At 39.5% G+C, this 21,735-nt stretch overlaps 1 protein-coding gene across 2 annotated transcripts in view; it reads right to left on the minus strand.

Annotated features, from left to right (window-relative positions):
• Positions 1 to 373: 373 nt before the first annotated feature.
• Positions 374 to 21,735, minus strand: part of KPNB1 (karyopherin subunit beta 1) — a 28,242-nt gene continuing 6,880 nt past the window's right edge. The window contains exons 5-23 of one of the 2 annotated variants that reach the window (XM_071210630.1): positions 20,675 to 20,827; positions 19,029 to 19,088; positions 18,375 to 18,464; positions 17,894 to 18,004; positions 17,219 to 17,296; positions 16,401 to 16,502; positions 14,555 to 14,779; positions 13,539 to 13,730; positions 12,295 to 12,425; positions 11,168 to 11,315; positions 10,748 to 10,819; positions 8,597 to 8,741; positions 7,823 to 7,905; positions 7,071 to 7,178; positions 6,399 to 6,542; positions 6,170 to 6,275; positions 5,415 to 5,529; positions 4,086 to 4,247; positions 374 to 3,410 (exon numbers count right to left, since the gene is read on the minus strand). In XM_071210630.1, coding sequence (XP_071066731.1) covers position 3,410; positions 4,086 to 4,247; positions 5,415 to 5,529; positions 6,170 to 6,275; positions 6,399 to 6,542; positions 7,071 to 7,178; positions 7,823 to 7,905; positions 8,597 to 8,741; positions 10,748 to 10,819; positions 11,168 to 11,315; positions 12,295 to 12,425; positions 13,539 to 13,730; positions 14,555 to 14,779; positions 16,401 to 16,502; positions 17,219 to 17,296; positions 17,894 to 18,004; positions 18,375 to 18,464; positions 19,029 to 19,088; positions 20,675 to 20,827 — 2,226 coding nt within the window. In that variant the 3' untranslated portion in view covers positions 374 to 3,409. The remainder of the gene's footprint in view (positions 3,411 to 4,085; positions 4,248 to 5,414; positions 5,530 to 6,169; positions 6,276 to 6,398; positions 6,543 to 7,070; positions 7,179 to 7,822; positions 7,906 to 8,596; positions 8,742 to 10,747; positions 10,820 to 11,167; positions 11,316 to 12,294; positions 12,426 to 13,538; positions 13,731 to 14,554; positions 14,780 to 16,400; positions 16,503 to 17,218; positions 17,297 to 17,893; positions 18,005 to 18,374; positions 18,465 to 19,028; positions 19,089 to 20,674; positions 20,828 to 21,735) is intronic. The other variant, XM_058284098.2, reaches the window with a different exon arrangement.

The raw sequence follows: 21,735 nt of genomic DNA on the forward strand, positions 1-21,735 counted from the left end.
TTTGGGAAGATGGGGGTGGAAGTAGAAATGACATACACACTGCAAACTAAGGGAAATGCCAACTTAATGGAAAAGCCATTAAACAGACCAGATTGTACCTGAAAAATACAAGACAGGACAATCTACAGTACTGCTTCAAAATCAAACTCCAAACTGGAAACCCCCTCCACTTAGTACTTATTCACTACCTCCTAAAGGAATTATTTTTCTCATTTTGCATTGCACTATGTATAGTCCGTTTTTTAAGACATATGTGCTCTTCCTCTCCTTCATTCATACACACATCTATCATCATGCTCTCCAGTTTCTTTCAAACCATTCACTTCACCTCCAAGGAGACACCATCTGGAACCAAAAATGAAGCGGCAAAATGTTGAAAATAAAAATAAAGCGGACTTTATTTAGAAGATAAAGGTGGTGATATCAGTTTTGGTTAATAAAGTTGGGCTCAAGTGTTTTAACAGGTTTTAATGCCATCACATACTGGCATGCCAAGGGCATTCTGAATGCCAATTACAGATTGAAGTTGTTTCAAAAACCAAGATGCTATCAAAAGCTAATGGAGTTTGGATTTCTTTTAAAGTCAGACTAACACACTTCAATAGAGTGATTAGATTACTTGGTCCTGAAAGTTAAAACACTACACTGAGTAATCCCCCTCCCTTTCAGCACAAGCCCCTAAGGCAATATTAGAGATGCCTCTGACAGCCAAAATTTCAACATTCAAGAGGGGAGCTTCTGGGAACTAGGAAAATGAAAAGCAATTTAATAAATGTAATTTATATAAGCAGCTGCCACTTGTGGCAAACCAAAGCCTAGTCCACACCCATTTTCTTTATAGCTACACTGCCGTCTTCCCAAAATGGTAGCTACATTCTTGAAGGAATGTGCCAAGACTAGGTTGGGGAAAGCCTAGACAGTGAGTGGACAGAATGCATTTTGCATCCAATTGCCTTAGGAAGTACAACTGATTAAGGACAAGTAGTACCTAGACTATGGAAAACCCACTAGCCAAAGGTAACTTCAAAAGAGGATTAAATGCATAACCAGTGCAAAATAACCGTGAGGCACCAAGACCACAATCCAACCAGCCCATTTTCCTCCTCTCCATCTCTGAATGGATCTGGGAGAAAGCATCATTAACAGCACTCATCAACTGCTTCCCTGGAACAAAACATGACAACACACGGAAGGTTTTGTTTTCATTATGGTTCTCGGTGTACTTTATTCTCCTGCTGTCTAGCTAAGCAGCCCACACAGGACAGAAATGGGTAGCACTGAGGAATGATCAGTTTTTCTCTCTCCCCAATATCCCTACCCTTCCCTAAGCCCTGACCCATCCCTATCTAATATCAGGAATGGTTAGTATGTTTTCCCTCAAGGAATAACTAAAATTAAAAACAAGGCATTAAAGGGTCAGGCCTCTTTGTAATAGGGCTTAGGAGCTGGTATGAGCTCTTTATACACTATGGAGCGTCTCTCCTTCAATCACCTGGAATTTTTTTTTTTTTTTTGTACACTGGTTCATAGATCGGCACTTGACTCTGAACCTGGCACCAAAAGGCACAATATCTGATACCCTGTACAAGAGCTATAAGAGATGCTGCCGTGTGGGAGGGCTGGGCCAATCCCACTTATGAATGGAAGTCAGACAGGAAGGGGAAGATATCACAGTAAGAGATGGAGAAAAACATAGCCCCATACTTTTTGCTGAATGGAAATGAAAATGGGAATAAGGGTATTGTTTGTTAATCCAAGTACCAGGAAGCAATGAACACTTCCTTGGTTTTTTGAAAGCAGCATACTAAAAATGCCAGCATAAACTCCTAACTGCAAAACCAAAAGGGGATCAAAGCTCATTGACATCCCTTCTTATTGCTGAAAGATTCTTAAAACCAAAATACAGGGTGCCCTGTTTGATTATAAAAGAGAAAATAATTAAGCCTATTTATGATCACATCACACCCTTAAAAAAAATTAAAGTGTGTGATCAGAGGGAATGTTTGACACCATTTTATTTATCTTCAACTTCAGTGGAAAAATATAACCTTTCTCAAGTGCCATTTTCATCACGAGTTCTAGTTAGTATATATACTTATATATATTTTTTTGTCTTTGCCTTTTGTTTTGATTAGTTGGTTTTCAAGTGCAGCAAGAGACCAATACCACATTGTAGTCAATCAAATAAAAGAGAACAGAAGGCCAAGCAGTTTCCAAATGGTTATTTTATCAGATTGTTTGAACATTAAATTTATCGTTTGCAATCCAAAATAGTTACCTGAAATTTCTTGTTTTGTGTATGTTTTTTCTTTTACTGTGTATTTGTTTCCTAAACTCTTTGGCACAATTTTCTGGGGGCATTCAGACTGCCACAATACAAGTCAGGAGAGAGAGAGCTTTTCTTTTGTGCTGCCAATTCTGAGCATTTAAATTTTGGTTTGTTTGGGTTGTGGCTTTTGTTTTTGAAGTCTGCATTCTTTATTTGCAACAAGTGTTTATTTTTTCTATATCCTCTAACTCCAGAGTTTTCTTTTCCTCCCCCCTCCCCCCATTCTACATTCACAGTTGAACCATATTATTAGGAAAGACGCCTTTGATGAAAAGATCAGGATGGGAGCTCTGACCATTCGTCAGTGTTTTCCCTAAAAGATTTAAAAAAAAAAAAAAAGACCCCAAAAAAAAAAACAAGAACCCTAAAGAGCGTCTTTCCTTTTTTTTTTTTTACATCTCTTGTGCTGCATCAGTAGACAGAACTTCAGTTAGTTTTATGAAATGCAATGTCTAACCCCCTCCCCCCCTTTTTTCCTGGGAAAAAGAAACTGCAATGACTTGAAGTTGAGAATGTGGATACCGCCTCACTCACACACACTCATTCTCAGACTGAAAAGAATCCCTCACCCTCCTTTTAATCGGCACGCGTACTGTACCGTGTGGCAAAGGTACACCGAAGGTGGGCTCGAGACCCAGGCTCCATCTTTCTCATCAGTAGCAAAGGCCAAGCTGCCTTTTACAACAAAGCACCACAGCTGAACCCAGTCCCTCCTCCTTCTCTCCCAAACCAGTCATTCCACTCAGCACTGGCCAAAAGACAGAAAAGCTAGTTCTAGCCTCTTCTGGGAAAAGATAGCTTTTTCTTTAAAAAGCAGGCAAATCCATTGTTTTTCTCTTTTCCAAGATGGCCGATGTTATGGTTTCCTACGAAGTCAGTGCTTAGCTCACTAACAGCGCTGCTGTTGGTGGCTGCGGCTGCTGCTGTGGCAGGATTTTCAATGTGGTGTGTTTAAGCCTCACTCACTCATCCTCTCATTCCCAAACATTCAGCATCCGTGCACACTCCTCACTTCCGGGTTTTTCAAAAGATTGGAGATTTCCAGTGGGGGTCTCAGGTTATCATCCCAATGGTAACAGATCTAAAAACAGAGGGGAAAAAAAGTCAATCACATATACTCAACAGAGCCAAACACCTCTCCGATTCCAACTATTAAGGGCTCTTAGTTAGAGCTGAATTTGACTATTAACTATTTAAGGGCTTATTGCTTTTCTTATTTTCCTATGTGCCTTCTACCTGCTCTTATTAGCACCTATATCAGAGGGTGGGAAGGGAACTAAGAGGATAAAACTCAAAATCAATTTTACTGAGATGTGTGGAATAAGATAACTTATTAGGGAGGAGTTCCAAAAATAAAACTACATAAATTAAAGCAGGGGTCAGACAATTTTGGCTTTGGATATCTTCTGTATAGTTAAACAATGTCCAAAAGTATTACAATAAAAAAAGAAAAGGGCATGGGGAAGAGAAAGGGAAAAATTAGGAAGAAAATTACAGGAAAATGCCATTATCAATGATTTTATTAGGGTCCAGAAGGTAACAGTTATATAATGAATAAAATATTTGGCTCAAGAAATGATTGGGGTTGCCTGACCTTTCCACTAGTATAAGGCAGAGAGGCCTGGCTCAGAAGCACCTCTGTAGGAAAAAGGACAAAATAAAGACCAAAAGAAAGGCAGCCCTTGTCAGAATAGCCTAAGGAAAACACAGCTTCTACCCAAGGAAACAGAAGAGGGGAGTGGAGACAAGGTCTTACCAAGCTTGGTTCTTTAGTTTTCTCAGTTCTTTTGTTGCCCAAGTAGCAAGGGTTTTTGCTTTGTTAGTCTTTGATCTCCGTCCTTCAGTTAACAGTTCATGGATCATGGGTCTAGCTTCTACTAATTTCAATACATCCTTCCCAAATGCTGTACATAAATCCCTGTGTAAAACAAACACACAAGAGAATAAGATGTTGGCCCCATACCAGTATCATCTGTTTTGAGCATTCCAAATAGGTTCTAAGCTATCAGTGGGTTTCTTAGAAGTCACCTAATTTTTAAAGCTGGAAGAAATTTTAGAGATAATTCCAGATCTTTGTGTATTTAAGAAAATTGAGATCTAAAAATAAAAAATGGCTTACCCAAGGTTCCACACAGCTAATTCATGGTAAAATCAGAACCAGAACCCAGGTCTTCGAGCTCAAGAACATTGTGCTTTCCCCTAATGAGCCTCAGAAATACTTAGTAGAGGAGGCTGAATAGGCAATTTGTTACCCAACATCAGAATGTGGGATACAGATAAATCTGATAATGCTTCTATACCTAGGAGAATTCAAGAGTTTTTAGTGGAGAGAAATTAGAGGTCTGGAGAGTATAGAATAAGGCTAAAAGTTACAATTGTCATTACCGAGCATTTAAAATGGGATGCCTGGGCTCTATTACATAACATCAATCTCAAAAATGAAATCTAAACCTCCTCCAAGCCACAGAGGTGGGTTGTTGCTCCAGGCTCCTCTCAAAACTCTTTACTACACATTTCCCATGAGAAGTTCTTTTAAGCTCAAAGAAGCAGGCTATCATAACCTACTGTGGAAGCTGCATGGACCCCAGAAGAACATGTCCATCTTAGAGCTAATCCATTTTGGTGGGTATGAACCTATTAGAGGTGGGGCCTTTTGATTAAATCACTCCAGTTAAGTTCCTTTGTTAGATTACTTCGATAGAGTGTGACCAGGGTAGGCCTCAATCCTCTTAACTGGAGTCTTTTATAAATGGGATGGATGCAGGAGACAGAGCAGAGAAAAAAGTCCCCAGGAGCTCAGAGAGGATCCCAGGGAAGCTGAGAGCAAAAGCTAGAGGAGCAAGAACCTGAAATCAACAGAGCCTGGAGAAGGCAGAGATCTGTTCCATCTGCATTCTCATGTAACAGAAGTCCAGGATTGGCAGCAGCCAGTGGTCTTTATGGAGAGTGTCACCTGATGCCTTTAGTTTGGACATTCTTCCTAGTCTTGGAACTGTAAGCTTATAAGTTATAAATCCCCACTGTAAAAAGCCAACCTGTTTCTGGCACATTGCCTTGGCAGCCGTTAGCAAACTAAAACACCTACCCTATCAGTCCAGCAGCACATGCTACCACTCCATCTGTATGATCCTCATCTCCAGCAATGTGGTCAATGAAAGACAGAATAAATTCTACCCTGGGTTGTACCAGCATCACATCCGCTATAAAAGAAACAGAAAGTCTGAAAACTATAAAAGAAACGGGAAGTCTGATAAAGTCCACATGGGGTAAGACTATACCCCCTTTGCAAAATGTCCATGTATTCTACCCCCATCAGTGAGAGTCAGGCTAGATAACCAGCTGCACATAGTAGTATCCAATTATTCTTCCTCGGATTAAAATGTCATCCATCAAGTTAACAGATGAGACAGATATTCTTCTTCCACAAACAATTATAATAATTTGGAAGGTATTAACAGAACTTTTCCCTCTAAGTCAGTGATATCAAAGGAGTAAAGTATAAATATTTCCGCAAACAGTAATAGAAATATCAAGTGGTTGATAAGGGAAATCAAGCTTTTCCCAAGAACCTGCCAAGTCCCATCCCTCACAATACTCAAGGATACGGACTGGGAAGGGGGAACAGAAATAATAGGGGAGCAGAAATAATGAAATTCAGGCTTAATCCTCTCCCCCCAAAACTACTCTCCTTCATTAAGGCGCTGCTTCCCTACCTTCTCCCAACCTTCCTTTAAGCCAACAGGTGGTAGTTTACAAGTGAGTTACAAAACAAAAGACACAGTCCATCAGGCTAAGTGCACACTGGCCAATGGACTAAGTAAACTGGGTTGTATACTCAACGGTGTACGTTCTCCTGATCTCCCTTCAATCCCTGGACGATTCCAGTATAGGCCTCCAAGCAGCCTTCCCTTAGCTCATTCAGATAATCCACCATGTCATAGTCTGACTGTAAGAGACAAAGAACAGAACCCCCATCATACCCATCACTTTTTAGTTATATGTTTATAAAAAGTCCGTCTTCTCCAACTAGGGTTGGACTTACAGATCAGCAAGATAGCTTTAAGCTTACCTTGTCCACCTGGGCTTGGGAGGCCTGCTGAAGAGTATTTAATACTACTTCTAGGTACTTTTTAAACTCTCCACCAATAGCAAGGGCAATATCACCAAAGACGGACAGAATCTGTGGCTTCACAGACCTGTGGACATTTTCATTCTGACAAAGTGTAAAAAAAAAAAAAAAAAAAAAAATTTAGTAAAAGTCAAATTTTGTAACAGATGTTGACAGGGAAAGCTATATGTGTGAGAGGGTAGGGGTGGTATATAGAAACACTGTACTTTCTGCATAATTTTACAATAAACATACAAATGCTCTAAAAGATAAAAATAAAGAGACAAAAAACAAGTACATCTGAATAAACGGAAGCTTAAGAATTAAATGACTTGTCTGCATATAGACCTAAAGGGCATACACAAACATTAGTGATGGTTACCTTTGGATAGAGCGATTATATACTTTTTCCTTTGCACTCTTCTGGGTTTTGACACCCCAGCTCCATGCATTACTTTAACTTTACAACCTAACTTAAGAATCACCTTGTGGAAGTGAACATTGCCCTTCTTCATATGTTCACAGCCTTTGTTCTGGGAACTTACAGGTTAGGTCATGAATCTTTGACATTTAATCATCTTTCCAGCCAATTATTTCTTAGAATACTGGTTAACTAGCTGTATAGACACTCACCCCCAAGTTCTCCAAGAGCAGCTGCATCACCTCATCACAGAAAGGTAAGATGTTGGATTGCAGGGCACGGCATAAGTCTCCCACTAACCCCACAGCTGCCAAACAAACCTGCAAAGAATTGAGGAAATAATCTTGCAAACAGAAAAGGCCACCTGCAGAGGTAAGGCAATATTTTTACCTAGCTGCTGATCTTTCACCACTTGACACAGAGTCAAAGAAGAGAATACCCTCTGTCTGCTAAGATTAGTTTCTTCCAATATGGTAGGGAGAAAACGAGGAATATTTGAGATAGCATCAAGAAAGGACAGAAAATCCACTACTTATTAAGAGGCAAGTAAGCAAAAGAGGGTTGTTGTTGTTTTTTTTTTTTTTTAAAAAAAAAAACAATGTTGGGAGCAGATGTAGCTCAGTGGTTGACTGCCTGCTTCCCACATACAAGGTCCCAGGTTCAAACCCCAGACCTCATTAAAAAAAAAAAGCCTTTTTCTTTAGGGAGCTGACAGCACAGCTTTACAGCTGCCCTTTTATCAGAACTTCCTTGCCAGTCACCTTGTGTTCCCATACCTAGTGCATCCAATATCCTGTTTTTTTTAGACTTTTAGTTCAGATGCTTGGGATGACAAAGTAGTGCAACACTTGGAGATGATGCATAAGGAAGAACTACACAGGCTATAGGAAACTGACTATACTACAATGACCATCAGGTATGAGTGAGAAGAATATAAATCATTATTTCAAAGAATATATCCTACCTGGTACTCAGCGTAATTTTTCAATCCAATGCCCAGGAAAGGTTTAAAGGCTTCCATGTACTTTAGGAATTCACCACCCAACACTGCAATGAAACCAGCTATTAGCTAATGACAGCACCACAGGATTTCACATAGGTGAGAGAAGATATCCTAGTTCCCCTAAAATTGTTTTCACACCACAACAGGTCAGGTGGAGTACAGGTCAGTTTCTGATTCTATCATCAAGATATTAAGGCTGTCTAAGACAAGCAAAATTCATTATCTGCTGGAAGGACCTCTTTTGCCCTGGAGATAACACCAACTCTCTATGCAATGTAATTTCACTCTGGCTGAAACAAAGTAACATGGCCCTCAAGGAATGTAGAGGTTAAATTTGAACAGCCATTCTGGGGAGTCAAAATTAACTTCTTTGCCCCTTCAGGGTGGTCCACATGTTGACAGACCAGTTGGACATATGCCTTTTAGGCCAGAAATAAATCTTTGCTTCCTTCATACTTGATAGGATTCAAATCCCTCTAAGAAGACTTGGGGTGTGTGTGTGTGAACATCAGGTAGGTGATAAAAGTTTAGTTTTTCCCAAATAGGCTGCAAATCTAACTTAGTCACAAGCTGGCTTCCTATTTACCTCTAGGGCAGAGTGGCAAGGTAGTTTTATAAAAATTTATACCTAAGTTCAATCCAACATTAGACTGACTCAGGCCCCAGTAAATGAGAGGAGTATGCATTTCTGTGGTCAAAAATTCAGTATTCCATGCCTGATTTGGGCTCACTGACCTTCCACCAATGTGCTAACTGCCATCAGGGCATCTTCTTGCACTCCACCAGACCCAGCTGTGCTTTGGAACATCCTTAACAGGGAGGCCATGACAACATCAGAGATCTGCAAAGCATCTTGATGCTGTACTTTCCGGAGAACATTCTGTGAAATGAACAAGAGTTCAGGATCTGTTGGTTCCAAACCCTCCAATCAGAATACTACACTGTTCTCATCAATTAAATCCTTTACTTTTTTATGGGGGGGGCGGGGGCGGGCGGGAAAGTGCTGGTGGGCAGGGGGATACAATTTTCAGGCTCAAGAACTAGAAAATGTATTTTTTTAAAAGATGAAAAGTAAATTTATTAACTGCTAATCTTACCATGGCATGCTCATCTACAAAGTAAGGCAGTTTTTAAACATACTTCTGGTATCATCCTGATAGGATGATCCTTTCACAGAAAGGATTATATCCAGTTTACATAGATATAAAGGTCATTGTTGCTAATACAAATGTATTAGCAATATAAACAAAACTGGTATACTGACTAGCAACACATATGTAACAAATGCATAATCAGACAGTGCAAATCACCTTCATAAACACATTCATTTTAACATCCTTTCCACTTCCCAATGCAGAGCAAACATGACATGAGTACCCTGATGCAGAAAGCCCTCTCCTTTGCATTTTATTTATGTCTGACAAATCTCTGTCAGTAGCATCCATACTCCAGTTTTACTGGAATGACAGTTGAATTATTTCAGCTTTAGAAAAAGGCATGTCATGTTAGAATTTTTACTCACAAAACAGATGAAAAGCAAATTTTCCTATTTCCTAATCCATTTAAAGATGCTAGTCAAGTAAACTGAAGCCTGGCTTTTCCCAATTCAGTAAATATCCTTCAAACCACACTCCTCACCCTTTCATTTGTTTTGACTGATATTACTAGATCCTTCTATTTTGCAATGAGAAAGGAAAAACAGTCATGCTTTTAAAGAAATGAAGTTTGGGGTAAAATGAAGGGAATTCACAGAGAAGATGACCTAGTTATTGTCACTGAATACTAAAATCTAGTACCTACTTAAGCTTCAGACAAGTTCCAGGGTTTTCCTGTTCTCTGGTAGAAAAAGAAATAGTTCTCAGTCACTTCGTAAGTGAGTACCATTTTATTTTAGTCTTCCCAAGTCTTATCCTCAGAAAAAGGGTCCACTACAAACAGAAGGCACTGCTAAATAATTAAGACTATATATTACGTAACCTAAAGTTTCCAATAGCAAATATTCAAAAGATGACAGAAACTCAAGGCTATTTATTTTTGTTTGCAAATTTAATATTTTTATTGAACTGAAACCGGTGTTGAACATGGTCCACCACAGTTGTTGAACTCAGTAGCTGATAAACCCCTGTGACATTTTACCTTCTATCAAGGCTATATTTTCATTAGAGTGAACCACAGATGAGAAATCAAATGTGATTCAGCTTGGGAAGCAGACTTGGCTCAACGGATAGAGTATCTGCCTACCATACGGGAGATCCGCGGTTCAAATCCAGAACCTCCTTGACCCATGTGGAGCTGGCCCACGTGCAGTGCTGATGTATGTGCACAGAGTGCCGTGCCACACAGGGGTGTCCCCCATGTAGGGGAGCCCCACACGCAAGGAGCACGCCCCGTAAGGAGAGCTGCACAGCGCAAAAGAAAATCCAGCCTGCCCAGGAATGGTGACACACACATGATCCAACAAAAAGAGACAGATTCCTGGGCCACTGACAAGAATAGAAGCGGGCACAGAAGAACACACAGCAAATGGACACACAGAGCAGACAACTGAGGGGGGCAGGAAGGGGACAGATATATAAATTAAAAAAAAAAAAAAAAAAGTGATTGGGCTAAGCTGGAAAACCTAATTAAAACCAAAGAGGAAAAGTTTCCAATACAAACCAGTTATAGAGCTGGGGGAGACTAAGTAGTTTCCTTCCCTATAGTATAAAAGACAAACTGGCTCTTTCTAGACAGGAAAGGACCTTGGGAAATTACTCTCTCAATCAGTCATAAAGCCAAACCCTTTGAGAACAGCTTCTGATCAAGCTTCATCCACACCATTTAAGAGTTTAACGTGTACATGAATTTGTCAATTTGAGATTAAGAAATGAAAAGGAACCACCATACCTGAAGAGTTGCGCAAAGTAAAGACTGAAGGTCATTGAACTGGATCCTATCGGATGTGCTCTGGATGTGTGACTATTATGGAAAAGAAAATTAAAATCATTCATGTTTCAAATAAAAACCTTCTAAAAGGAAGAGTTTTAAATTTAAGCCTTCCATTTTTGTTGATTTTGCCAGAACTAATAAAATACTTTCATTGATATATAGGAAATACAAAGCACACATGACATAATGCATACGAGTTAACCGTGAAGAGCAACGTGAATGTCAAGTTGCAATGTTTTTGTATAAACTTATCTTTCTGAGAAATATCTATTAAATAGCAAAAAAGACAATCAAAGAGACAAGAGTCCTGAAAACAGCACTGTGTATTAGAAGAACTGCACTCATCCCCAAAATAGTAAGAAGTGTCCCAATCCTTACCTCCATCTGAAGCACTTGTTGCAGTCGTTCCATAATGACCAGAGTTGTTTTTTGAACAGCAGGGTAACAATCCTTGGCACTATTTTTTACAATTTCCATCAGAGATTCATATGCAGCACTCCTCAGGTTGTTCTGGTGTCCATCAGGTCTGTAAGGAACATACAGCAAAATCCTTAAAGCCTCAACTGAGGAGAAAAGACAGAAAATTTCTTGTAATGTAGATACTGCCTCACTGAAACAAGAACCCAGAAATTGATAAGATTTCAGGCCTTATCTAAGATTGGCATCACAATAGCCTGGAGCCAATGGCTATGATCAGATCTGGTTAAAATTCAGAATGGCCCTTTTGAAAATGAGATAAAATTACAGGAAAAAAGACTTGTTTGAAATGCTTAAGAATCCACACGGACAATGCAAGAGAGGTCACCCGAACAGTCAAAAAAAGAGATTCACCAATTTTATTCATTCCTCTGTGGGAGATGTTTTTATATACAATCTTGAACTGAGGTATGGGGATAAATAGAAGATTTTATACCTAGCCCTCTCTGTAAGGGTTCATTTCCCTCACGGCTTTAAGTAGGTATAGCTCACACAAAACCAAAGTATGTTTAAAGGCCATCTCCAATTTATACTCCCTTCAAACTGCATTTCCTAAGCCCATTTTTAAACCAACTATTTGATGCCAAGTTTCTCATCCAGTCTCATAAAATGGCAGTTACTGAGCTGTCATGACAAATAAACAGTAATAAAAGCTACCATTTCTCCTATCAAATGAGGGGCAGAAAATAGTTTATTTTGATTTCATCAAAATCAAATACTCATGCTAACTGCTGACACTGCAGAATTAAGGAGATCTCTCTAGATCAGTAACTCTAAAAGGGGGGCTAAAAAGGCAGCAGAGAAATAAGATTATTTTCGAAACTTTAATTGTAAACTGAACAATTCTAAGGTAGACATAGCCCTCATTTATCTATTTAAACAAATAATACTACTCTAGGATTCTTTTCATTCCTCCAGAAGACATAAAGTATTGTTTTGTGTCAATATGATTAGGCTAGATAGCTGTCAAATAGAAGACAACCGGAGTTGGATGCAACTCCACCATCTATTTCTGTGGAATAAGTTACCTGTCTGTGGTCTCCAGGAGCTTCTGAACTATAAGTTCAAATGAAGAGGATAAGCAATAGGTAGCTGGTTCTTCCTGATCATCAGCTACATCTGCAGCTTCATAAGCAGCTTCAGCCAGACTGGAGAAAGCCTGAAACCCAGACAGACTTAATGTTAGTCCTTTCCAGCTAATCTAAGAATAAATCATTGCTAGTAAGTCCTCAACTTTTTCAGTCAAGGTCATCTTTTAAGAGCGCTTAAGATATTTGACATGGATCCTAAAAATTAACTTTTCAAATTTATTTTTTGTTTGCACTTTCTGATGATCTGCCCACAACTCTCTAAGCAGACTGCTGTCACCTACCACAAATGCCTGCTACTTTTTACTCTTTCCTTATTTGACTTCCTCTGCTCTCTACATCCACAAAGGTTCCTCATGAATTGAATTCAGCCTATACTGACTCAACATTTAGGCCACTTACCTTTCTTCCTTCATAACCCCTTTCTCTGCAATGATCATTTTTGTAGCCAGCAACACTCCACCTTAATCAAAACTTCTTTGTGGGAAGCGGACTTGGCCCAGCAGTTAGGGCGTCCATCTACTACATGGAAGGTCCGTGGTTCAAACCCTGGGCCTCCTTGACCCATGTGGAGCTGGCCCATGCACAGTGCTGATGCGCGCAAGGAGTGCCGTGCCACGCAGGGGTGTCCCCCACACGGGGGAGCCCCACGCGCAAGGAGTGCGCCCCGTGAGGAGAGCCGCCCAGCGCGAAAGAAAGTGCAGCCTGCCTAAGAATGGCACCGCCCACACAGAGAGCTGACACAACAAGATGACGCAATAAAAACACAGATTCCCGTGCCAATGACAACAACAGACACGGACAAAGAAGACCCAGCAAATGGACACACACAGAACAGACAACCAGGGCGGGGGCGTGGGGAGGAAGGGGAGAGAAATAAAAAAATTAAAAAACAACAACAAACTTCTTTGCCCCAGACAACTCAAGAAAAAAAATTGAATCCAAATATTCTTCTGCTAGTTACCATGACTGTTCTAAATGGTTCAGGAACCAGTCTCCATGAGTCAACAGCTCCCAGTGGCTCATGCAGGTGGCATCTCCCCCGCATTTCAACAAAAATTATAAAGGAGATGTTATTCAGAAAAAATATTCTAGTGAGGGCCCATTTCTCTCCCACACCTCCTACTTCCTTGCCAATAGTTCAGCCAAGCTCCTTGTCTCACCAGGAAGAAAAAATCCCTTACCCAACACACATTTGTAGCCACTCTGGGTTCAGCACTGAGTCCTTCAATCAAACATTGCAACAGGGGTGTCAAGTAGACATCATTGATGGCAGCTTCAGGAAGCAGTTCACAAATTCTGCCCACAGTCCATGCAGTTGTATCTCGAACTACTACACTTGGGTCTTTCATTAATTCTATTAGGGTAGGCATAGCCTGAAAATACAACAGTTATTAGCAAAGCAAAACAGAGATTAAAATTCATGTGGCCTACTACCTTGGAAGGGGAAATATTAATAGGAGTTTTAACTCAAAGCATCAACAAGATACTTTTGTTATTTAAAAAGACATGCCTATGAAATATCAACAGGATAATAAACATAAATAAAAAAAGGCTGCCTCTCTTCACCAAATCCCAGTATAGAGTTCTATTAAACAATCTGAACGGTTTCAGCAGTCTTCACTGAATTAGTGATCAGGATGCAGCTGTAATGGCATTTGGCTATATCCTGAAAGGTTGAATTCCACATGCACTAAACTCAATTATAACGGACTGTTACTGTCATTTATAAGAACAAAATAAGTACATTTCCATAAGGGTGTTTTCATTACAGCAATGTCATTATATTTAAAGCATGAAATAATAACCCCATCATTAAAAACTATGGGGAAATATTTATCATATATCATTAAGTAGAAAAACAAGTTTTTAAGATTATTTGCAGTAACATCTTCATTCTAGTGCACATAGAAAAAAATCTAGAAGGACAAGTAACCAGAGTGTTCCTCCTGGACAATGGAATTAAAGGTGACTTTTTCTTTTTGGTCTTTTTTGCATTTTTCAAGTTTCTAGTTTATAAGATTCAGGTAGACTCAGGTAATAAAATAGTTAATTGTCCCTTATTGACAGCAAACAATCCAGGAATAACCTTTGTAGATGACTATATACAGCTTTATTTAGGCAAACAAAGACATACTTTCAAGCAAAAATAATAAACATCCCACTTTCCACTTCAAAACTCCCTTGCCGTTGGGTTCACCTGTATAACTAGTGGTTTGAGCTGATTGGGCTCTGGTCCTTCCAAGATACAGCCAAATGCCATCACTGCTGCATCCCGGTACCGCCAATCAGGGTTCTTGATGTGTTCTTTAATGAAAGGTAGGACATGTGGGACGATGTCATCTTCACAGCAGGTGGCCAGAAGCATGAGGCACACCCCTGCTGCTTTGCAGGGGTTCCAGTCATCATCATCATCATTTTCATCCTGGTGAAATAATGTGACATTAGTTAAGTTTTTGACCAAAGAATCATTTTACCTCAAAAAGTCATCTGGGGAAGCAGACTTGGCCCAGTGGTTAGGGTGTCCATCTATCACATGGGAGGTCCACGGTTCAAACCCTGGGCCTCCTTGACCCATGTGGAGCTGGCCCAGGTGCAGTGCTGATGTGCGCAAGGAATACCGTGTCACGCAGGGGTGTCCCCAGGAGGGGAGCCCCATGCGCAAAGAGTACACCCCGTAAGGAGAGCCACCCAGCGCAAAAAGAAAGTGCAGCCTGCCTAAGAATGGCACTGCCCACACGGAGAGCTGACACAATAAGATGACGCAACAAAAAGAAACACAGATTCCCGTGTCGCTGACAACAGAAGCAGAAAAAAATGATGACAACAGACAACTGCAGCGGGGGTGGGGAGGAGAGAAATAAATAAATCTGGGAAAAAAAAAAAAAAAAAAAAAAGACCGTGGTTCCCCTTGAGGAAGGCAGTGACTGGGAGGCAGATATTGGAAGAAATTTATGAGGTGCAGTAATTGTTACATTTTGATAAAAAGTACAAAATTTTCATGCAGATCTACCCTTAAATTAGAATTCAAGGTGTGTCTTTCCTTATTGTGGCATTCACCCCACACAATAACTTAAGGCAGGCTGCCTATGCAGTTTCAGAAAATTACATACCTAAAGGATGATTTGTTCCCAAAGTACAATAAAAATATACAGAAACAAAGCTAAGGTCAAAAGAATAACTATAAAATTGAAAGAAGAGTTGAAAACTTATTTAAGGGCTCAAACAGTCCATTTCAAACCAAATATATCTCTACTTATCTGCTATATTAAAACATGTACTACTTTCTTAAAAACAGATCTTATTCCTGTGCACAAAGAAATTTAGTGCTCAAAATAACCAACAGTGTTCCCTCTGAGCACTGCCAGCTCTTTGGTAGTATTTGTCATATACCAGAAGAGATGAGGTGGCAGAAAGAAATTTCCCAAACACCATGCCAAGAAAGAGAAAAGAATTTTGGTAATCAAGGTGCACTTCTTATAAAAGAACTCCTGTATTTACTCAATAGACCCATATCTTCATGACTTTTATTTTGTCCTGAATCTTAATACCTGTTGTAATAATTGTTGTAATGATCCTGAAGTATCACAAAGAGTTTCTTTCATGGATGGGAGTCCTTCATTAGGGTCTGAATAACTTGTATCCAGTCTCACCAGCATTAAAATATACATATACATATATATATATATCCCACAAGCTCATGAAAATATACCAGATATGTGAGTGGCCTAATATTATTACATCCCTCTCCCCAACTTTTATACGTCAGGTACCATGTCAGATTGGACAATCCAGCACTCAGGAAATCAGTGCAGTGTGTAGCTTGTTCCTAATCAAGACATCTAAAATGTTCAGACCAGTTCTCCTTCACAAACAACTCAGCCTAGAGGATCTTATAGATCTAGCTCAGCTGTTCAAGAGTCATTTACCAAACATCAAACATTTGACAAGATGCCAAGTTTCTTCATGTAAACTGTTCCTCAGTAAACCACCCAACCCTTACAAAGTTTCATAGCTTACCTAGCTGAATTTGGAAAGTAACTCACCTGTTTAGTTAGTGTCTGTGTGAGGATTGGAACCAGATACTGTAGCGCTCCCTTGGCATAAAACTTGCTGGTGTGCTCAGGGGGCCGTCCTTGTTCTGCTGCCTAAGGAGAAAACATACAGCAAATTCTGGAAAGCAGTAATCAAAGTACTAAAGGCATACAATGAGAACTGCAGAGGGGTCCATAACAGAGTGGTGAAAATTTTGAGTCATTCAAGGCACACATTTCCAGCTGACGTTAAAAAAGGTGACATTTTGCCATCTTGTTTCAGAGCTCATACTGTAAGCAAGGATGCTTTTCACGGTATATTTAATGCCATGTTTTTTGTAGTTTTGTGCTTTCTGATGGTTATTTCACTATTTAAAATGGCCAAGTGTAGTGCTGAAGTCTAGTATTCCTAAGCACAATAAAGCTGTGATGTCCCTTTTGGAGAAAATATGTGTGTTAGAAAGTTTCATTCAGACATGAGTTATATAGTGCTCTTAGCCATGAGTTCAATGTTAATGAACCAACTATACAAAATAAGGTGTCTGTACAGAAACACACATAAAACAAAGTTATGTATTCATCAGTTGACGAAGCCAGAAGCTCACAGGAACTTAATTCAGTATTTCCCCTTGGTTCATTATTCACTAATTCAGTGTTCACAGAGACTTTACAGAACAATACCAGAGCAAATAATTAGAACTACTGTATATGGGGCAAATGATAACATTTGCTGAGATCTCTGGAGAGGTTAGTTTTTTTGCTCTACCTCAATGACTTTTAGACCATATATATAATCTATTTTGAAGGACCAGGGCAACCTTAAGAATTACATTCTTGTGGAGCAGGTGTAGCTCAGTGGTTGAGTGCCTGCTTCGCATGTGCAAGGTCCTGGGTTCAATCCCTGGTACCTACCATTAAAAAAAAAAAGGAATTACATTCCTTTTCTCACAAGCTCAATTCATACTATTTACAAGTTATCATCTAAGTGATCTTTAGATCAAGAGATGAACCAAGTTTACAAGAGGATGCCCCCCAAAATAAGATCATTTTTGAAGAGCATGATGACAGTTAGGCTTGGAAACAATGCTTGAGTTCAAAGACTGAGTACAGAACTAACCCCTTTCACCCTATCTCTAATTCCTTCGCCAGAACTAATAATCAATTACAAACCTCAGGCCTGCATTACAACTTTAGATAGGAAATAATTCTGCATCAGGTGTCACCTCAAACTCTGACAGCCTGCTGCCCCCTTGTGTTCACAGGAGTAATACCAATGTTTACAATAAATCATGCCAAACTGGCAAAAACATGTGATGCCTCAATACTGATCTCCCTTCCTCATGAGGGACTTTAGCTAACAAAAAATCAAAATCTCTACAAATGAAGATATCCTTAAAGTGTGGTCAGGATAAAAGCTTCCCAGCAGAGTAACACCTATGAGATATGGTCTCAAAGCCATCAGAATATAAAAGCTCTCCCCCCATTCCACCTCTTCCCAGGCTTACCTCTGAAGCCTCAATGGCCAAATCCATTTCCTCATCACAGACATTGGACCAGAACTCTATTCCTTGTAGGGCCACCTCATCAATATCACTTTTCATTGCTTCAATTGTGATCTTGAGAAAGAGAGAGAAAAAAGTGATATTCCAGGCCCCAAATAAGTGCTGGTTTAAGTCAGATCCCTCTTTAACTACAGATATCCAAGTTTTCAAATGTTGATTTATAAAAGCTACGTCTGAAATGAAAGGTAGAAAAAGGAAGCAAATTTTTTTCAAAACACTTTTTACAAATATAAAGATAGAACAAGTTTTTTTTGGCATGGCATGATACACTTAAACATAACATTCAGGAACACAAGGAATTTCCTTGATTTCATAATATTAAGTCAAAATTACAGAACTGACAAAACAGCAACTAAGAATGATGGGCTTTCCAATTAGCTACAAGCTCAAATCACATTAAAAAAAAAAACAACAACAAACTTACTGCAAAAAGAGCAGGACCCATGTATGTCTCCATGTACTGATAATACAAGGACATTATCTTTACCAGATTCTGTAATGCAGCCACTCGTACCTTTTATAAAAAACAGAATAGTTTACTAAAATAATAATGCAATCTAATAAAGACACTACTTTATTCAAATGGGTCAACCAAGGAATATACAGGTAAAGTTATTTCTGTAGAAATAATTTCTCCCTTCAATTTTTTCTTTATCTTTTCCTATTTAGTTCTTTTCTTTCTTTCTTTCTTTTTTTTTAAAGGTGTCTGTGGAATCTGTGGCATGGAACTCACTTATGCCACTCACTTGCTTGGAGGGTCATATTTAGGTTACAGCAACACCAAAACTGTTTAAATGGCTACAATTCAAAACAATAACTTGAATAACTTATGGCAATTAAGTAGCAAGGCATATCAAAAAGCACCCACTAAAATTTTCTTAAGAGGATGGCAATTTCCATTATGGCAACTTTCCAAGTATCATTCTTCCCTCTTCTCAAATATACTGGAGAAAAATTCTTAATAATAACAAAATTAGTTGTCTTATTGTCAATATTTCAAACCACTTTATGATAAAGCTAGCATTTCCTAGGAAAACTAAAAGACAGGCCATGATTTTCCACCTGACATCAGACTTACCCTTGTATCAGGACACTGTGTGGCTTCACAGACCACTTGCATAATAAAGTGCCTTTCAGACTGCAAGATAAAGAAAATTAGGGTCAAAAACCATATATGTGAAGATTATCTGAGACTCTTTTCTAAGAATCTTTCACTCCATAAGAGTGCCACAGAACCCTGGTATAATCCAATAATGGCCCAATGAAGGCTATGAAGAGTTTATCCTAAGTATGTGCTATATAACCTGCTGTCTTAGAAGGTCCTTAAATCTTTTAATCCCCAAAATGTTTTTAACTAATAAGACTTCAGGAAGGAAATATAAAGGAAAATGTAGGTCACAAGGTTTAAATAAAGACGGTTAAAAAAAAAAACCCACAAAGGGAAGCGGACGTGGCTCAACTGATATAGTGTCCACCTACCATATGGAGGATCCAGGGTTCGATCTCCAGGGCCTCCTGAGCCATGTGGTGAGCTGGCCTGTGCACAGTGCTGCCGTGCACAGGGAATGCTGTGCCACACAGGGGCGCCCCTGAGTGGGGGTGCCCCACGCTCAAGGAGTGCGCCCTGCAAGGAGAGCCGCCCTGCGTGAAGAAAGTGCAGCCCACCCAGAAGTGGCACTGCACACACAGAAAGCTGACGCAGCAAGATGACGCAACAAAAAAGAGATGTAGTTTCCCAGTGTTGCCTGATAATGCAGGACGCAGAAGAACACACAGCGAATGGACAGAGATAGCAGACAATGAGGGGGGGAAAGGGAGAGAAATAAATCTTTAAAAACAAAAACAAAACAAAAACCAACAAAAACGTACGTGTAGGAAAATAAGTTTCCTTGTGTTTAAAATGTAAGAGACATTTATTTCAGAAATGAAATTTACTTTCTGAGAGGTGGCAAATCCACACCGAATACGGTGAGAAAAAGGGAAGAACAAAGTAATGAACTTTATTTGCTACTCTTATATCTTGTGAAATTTAAAGGGGAAAAGCATTGCTTATTAGTCGATTAGAATTGCCATTTGTTAGGGCTTCTTAGATCTCCTCATTTTGTAAGACCAAGTAATGACAAGAAGCCCAGCTAAAGTTTCAACAAACATGTATATAAATAACTTTAGATAAGAGGTTTAAATATTAATTTTCAAAAACACCTCCCTACAGAGGCATGAAACAGCCCAATTTCTCTCTATATATATATATTTAAGGAGGTACTAGGGATTGAACCCAGGACTCTGTATGTGGGAAGCAGGCGCTCAATCACTGAGCTACACCCGCTCCCCAATAAGTGATGATTTTTCCATGTTTTGTTTTTATTTTTAGGAGGTACCAGGGCTCAAACCTGGAACTTCATACATAGGAAGCAGGCACTCAAACACTTGAGCTATGTCCACTACCTATATGTTTTTTAAAATTTCAAAACGTACCCAAACTTTGGACTCAAAAAGCCTAAGCCAAGAAACATTTGTAGATCACATTATTCATTATTCCCAAGAGCCTGATAAGAAATGGTAAACACCTACTCCATGGTCATGGTTAAAGTAATGAAAATCTCAACTAATATAGGAAACGAATGTCCTAAACAAGATGGTACTTTCTAAATCATAAAATTTTCAATTAGTGTTTTCATTCTTTCATTCCTCACCTATATACCTTTTGTCAAAAGAAATGTATACCTCTTTGTCAAAGTTTGCTTTGGTGAACTCCAATGAGTTCAGGAGTGCATTAGTAGCTGCTAGCTTCACATTATTACTAGGCTCTTCTTTTCTCATCCCCTGGATTATGGCAGTCAGAATCTCATTGGATTTATCCTGTAGCTGCTCTGGATCCTGAAACAAGAAAAGTGCAATCAATACAACGACAAGCTTAACACAGTCCTTTTAATTGTAAAATCTACTCAAGCATGTATCCTGATTTTCTCTGACATCACATGTTTCCATTTAGGGAAAGAATTACAAACCAAGCAAAATATCCCATAGTACTGGTAGTTCAAAAATGAATTGAAACAAGTTAAACGCAACTTCACCTCTGACTTCTTAGCATTATGACACTAGGCATAAGGTAATGCTGGCCTTTTTAAAAAAACTTCTGTGCAAATGGAGATGGCAATCTGCTATTTCTTCGAGGTCATGTACCAAAAGAAGTAAAGCTTCAGAATATCAGAGGGTTGAGGACCAATACCTGGCTACAACATCTAGGGTGTCTAAGTTCAGGGCAAATCTTGTGGACCTCTTTGTTTCATTAAACCCATATATCGGGAAGCAGATTTGGCTCAACTGATAGAATGTCCGCCTACTACATGGGAGGTCCAGGGTTTAAATCCAGGACCTCCTGTCCTGTGTGGTGAGCTGGTCCACGCACAGTGCTGATGTGCACAAGGACTGCCCTGCCACACAGGGGTGTACCCTGCATAGGGGAGCCCCATGTGCAAGGAGTGCACCCCATAAGGAGAGCCACCCCGTGCAAAAAAAGTGCAGCCTGCCCAGGAGTGGCACCACACACATGGAGAGCTGACGCAACAAAAAAGAGACGCAGTTTCCCAGTGCCGCTGACAAGAATACAAGCAGACACAGAAGAACACACAGCAAATGGACAAGGGAGCAGACAACTGGGGGGGAAGGGGGTAAGGGGAGAGAAAAAAAAAATCTTAAAAATAAAAAATCATATATCAAAACAGACACCAACAGGGTAACACCTTATCAGCAATAGTAGTAGCCCTAGGAGGGCAATATTTAAA

Source organism: Dasypus novemcinctus, chromosome 21 (genome assembly GCF_030445035.2).
Source record: "Dasypus novemcinctus isolate mDasNov1 chromosome 21, mDasNov1.1.hap2, whole genome shotgun sequence".
Taxonomy (NCBI): domain Eukaryota; kingdom Metazoa; phylum Chordata; class Mammalia; order Cingulata; family Dasypodidae; genus Dasypus; species Dasypus novemcinctus.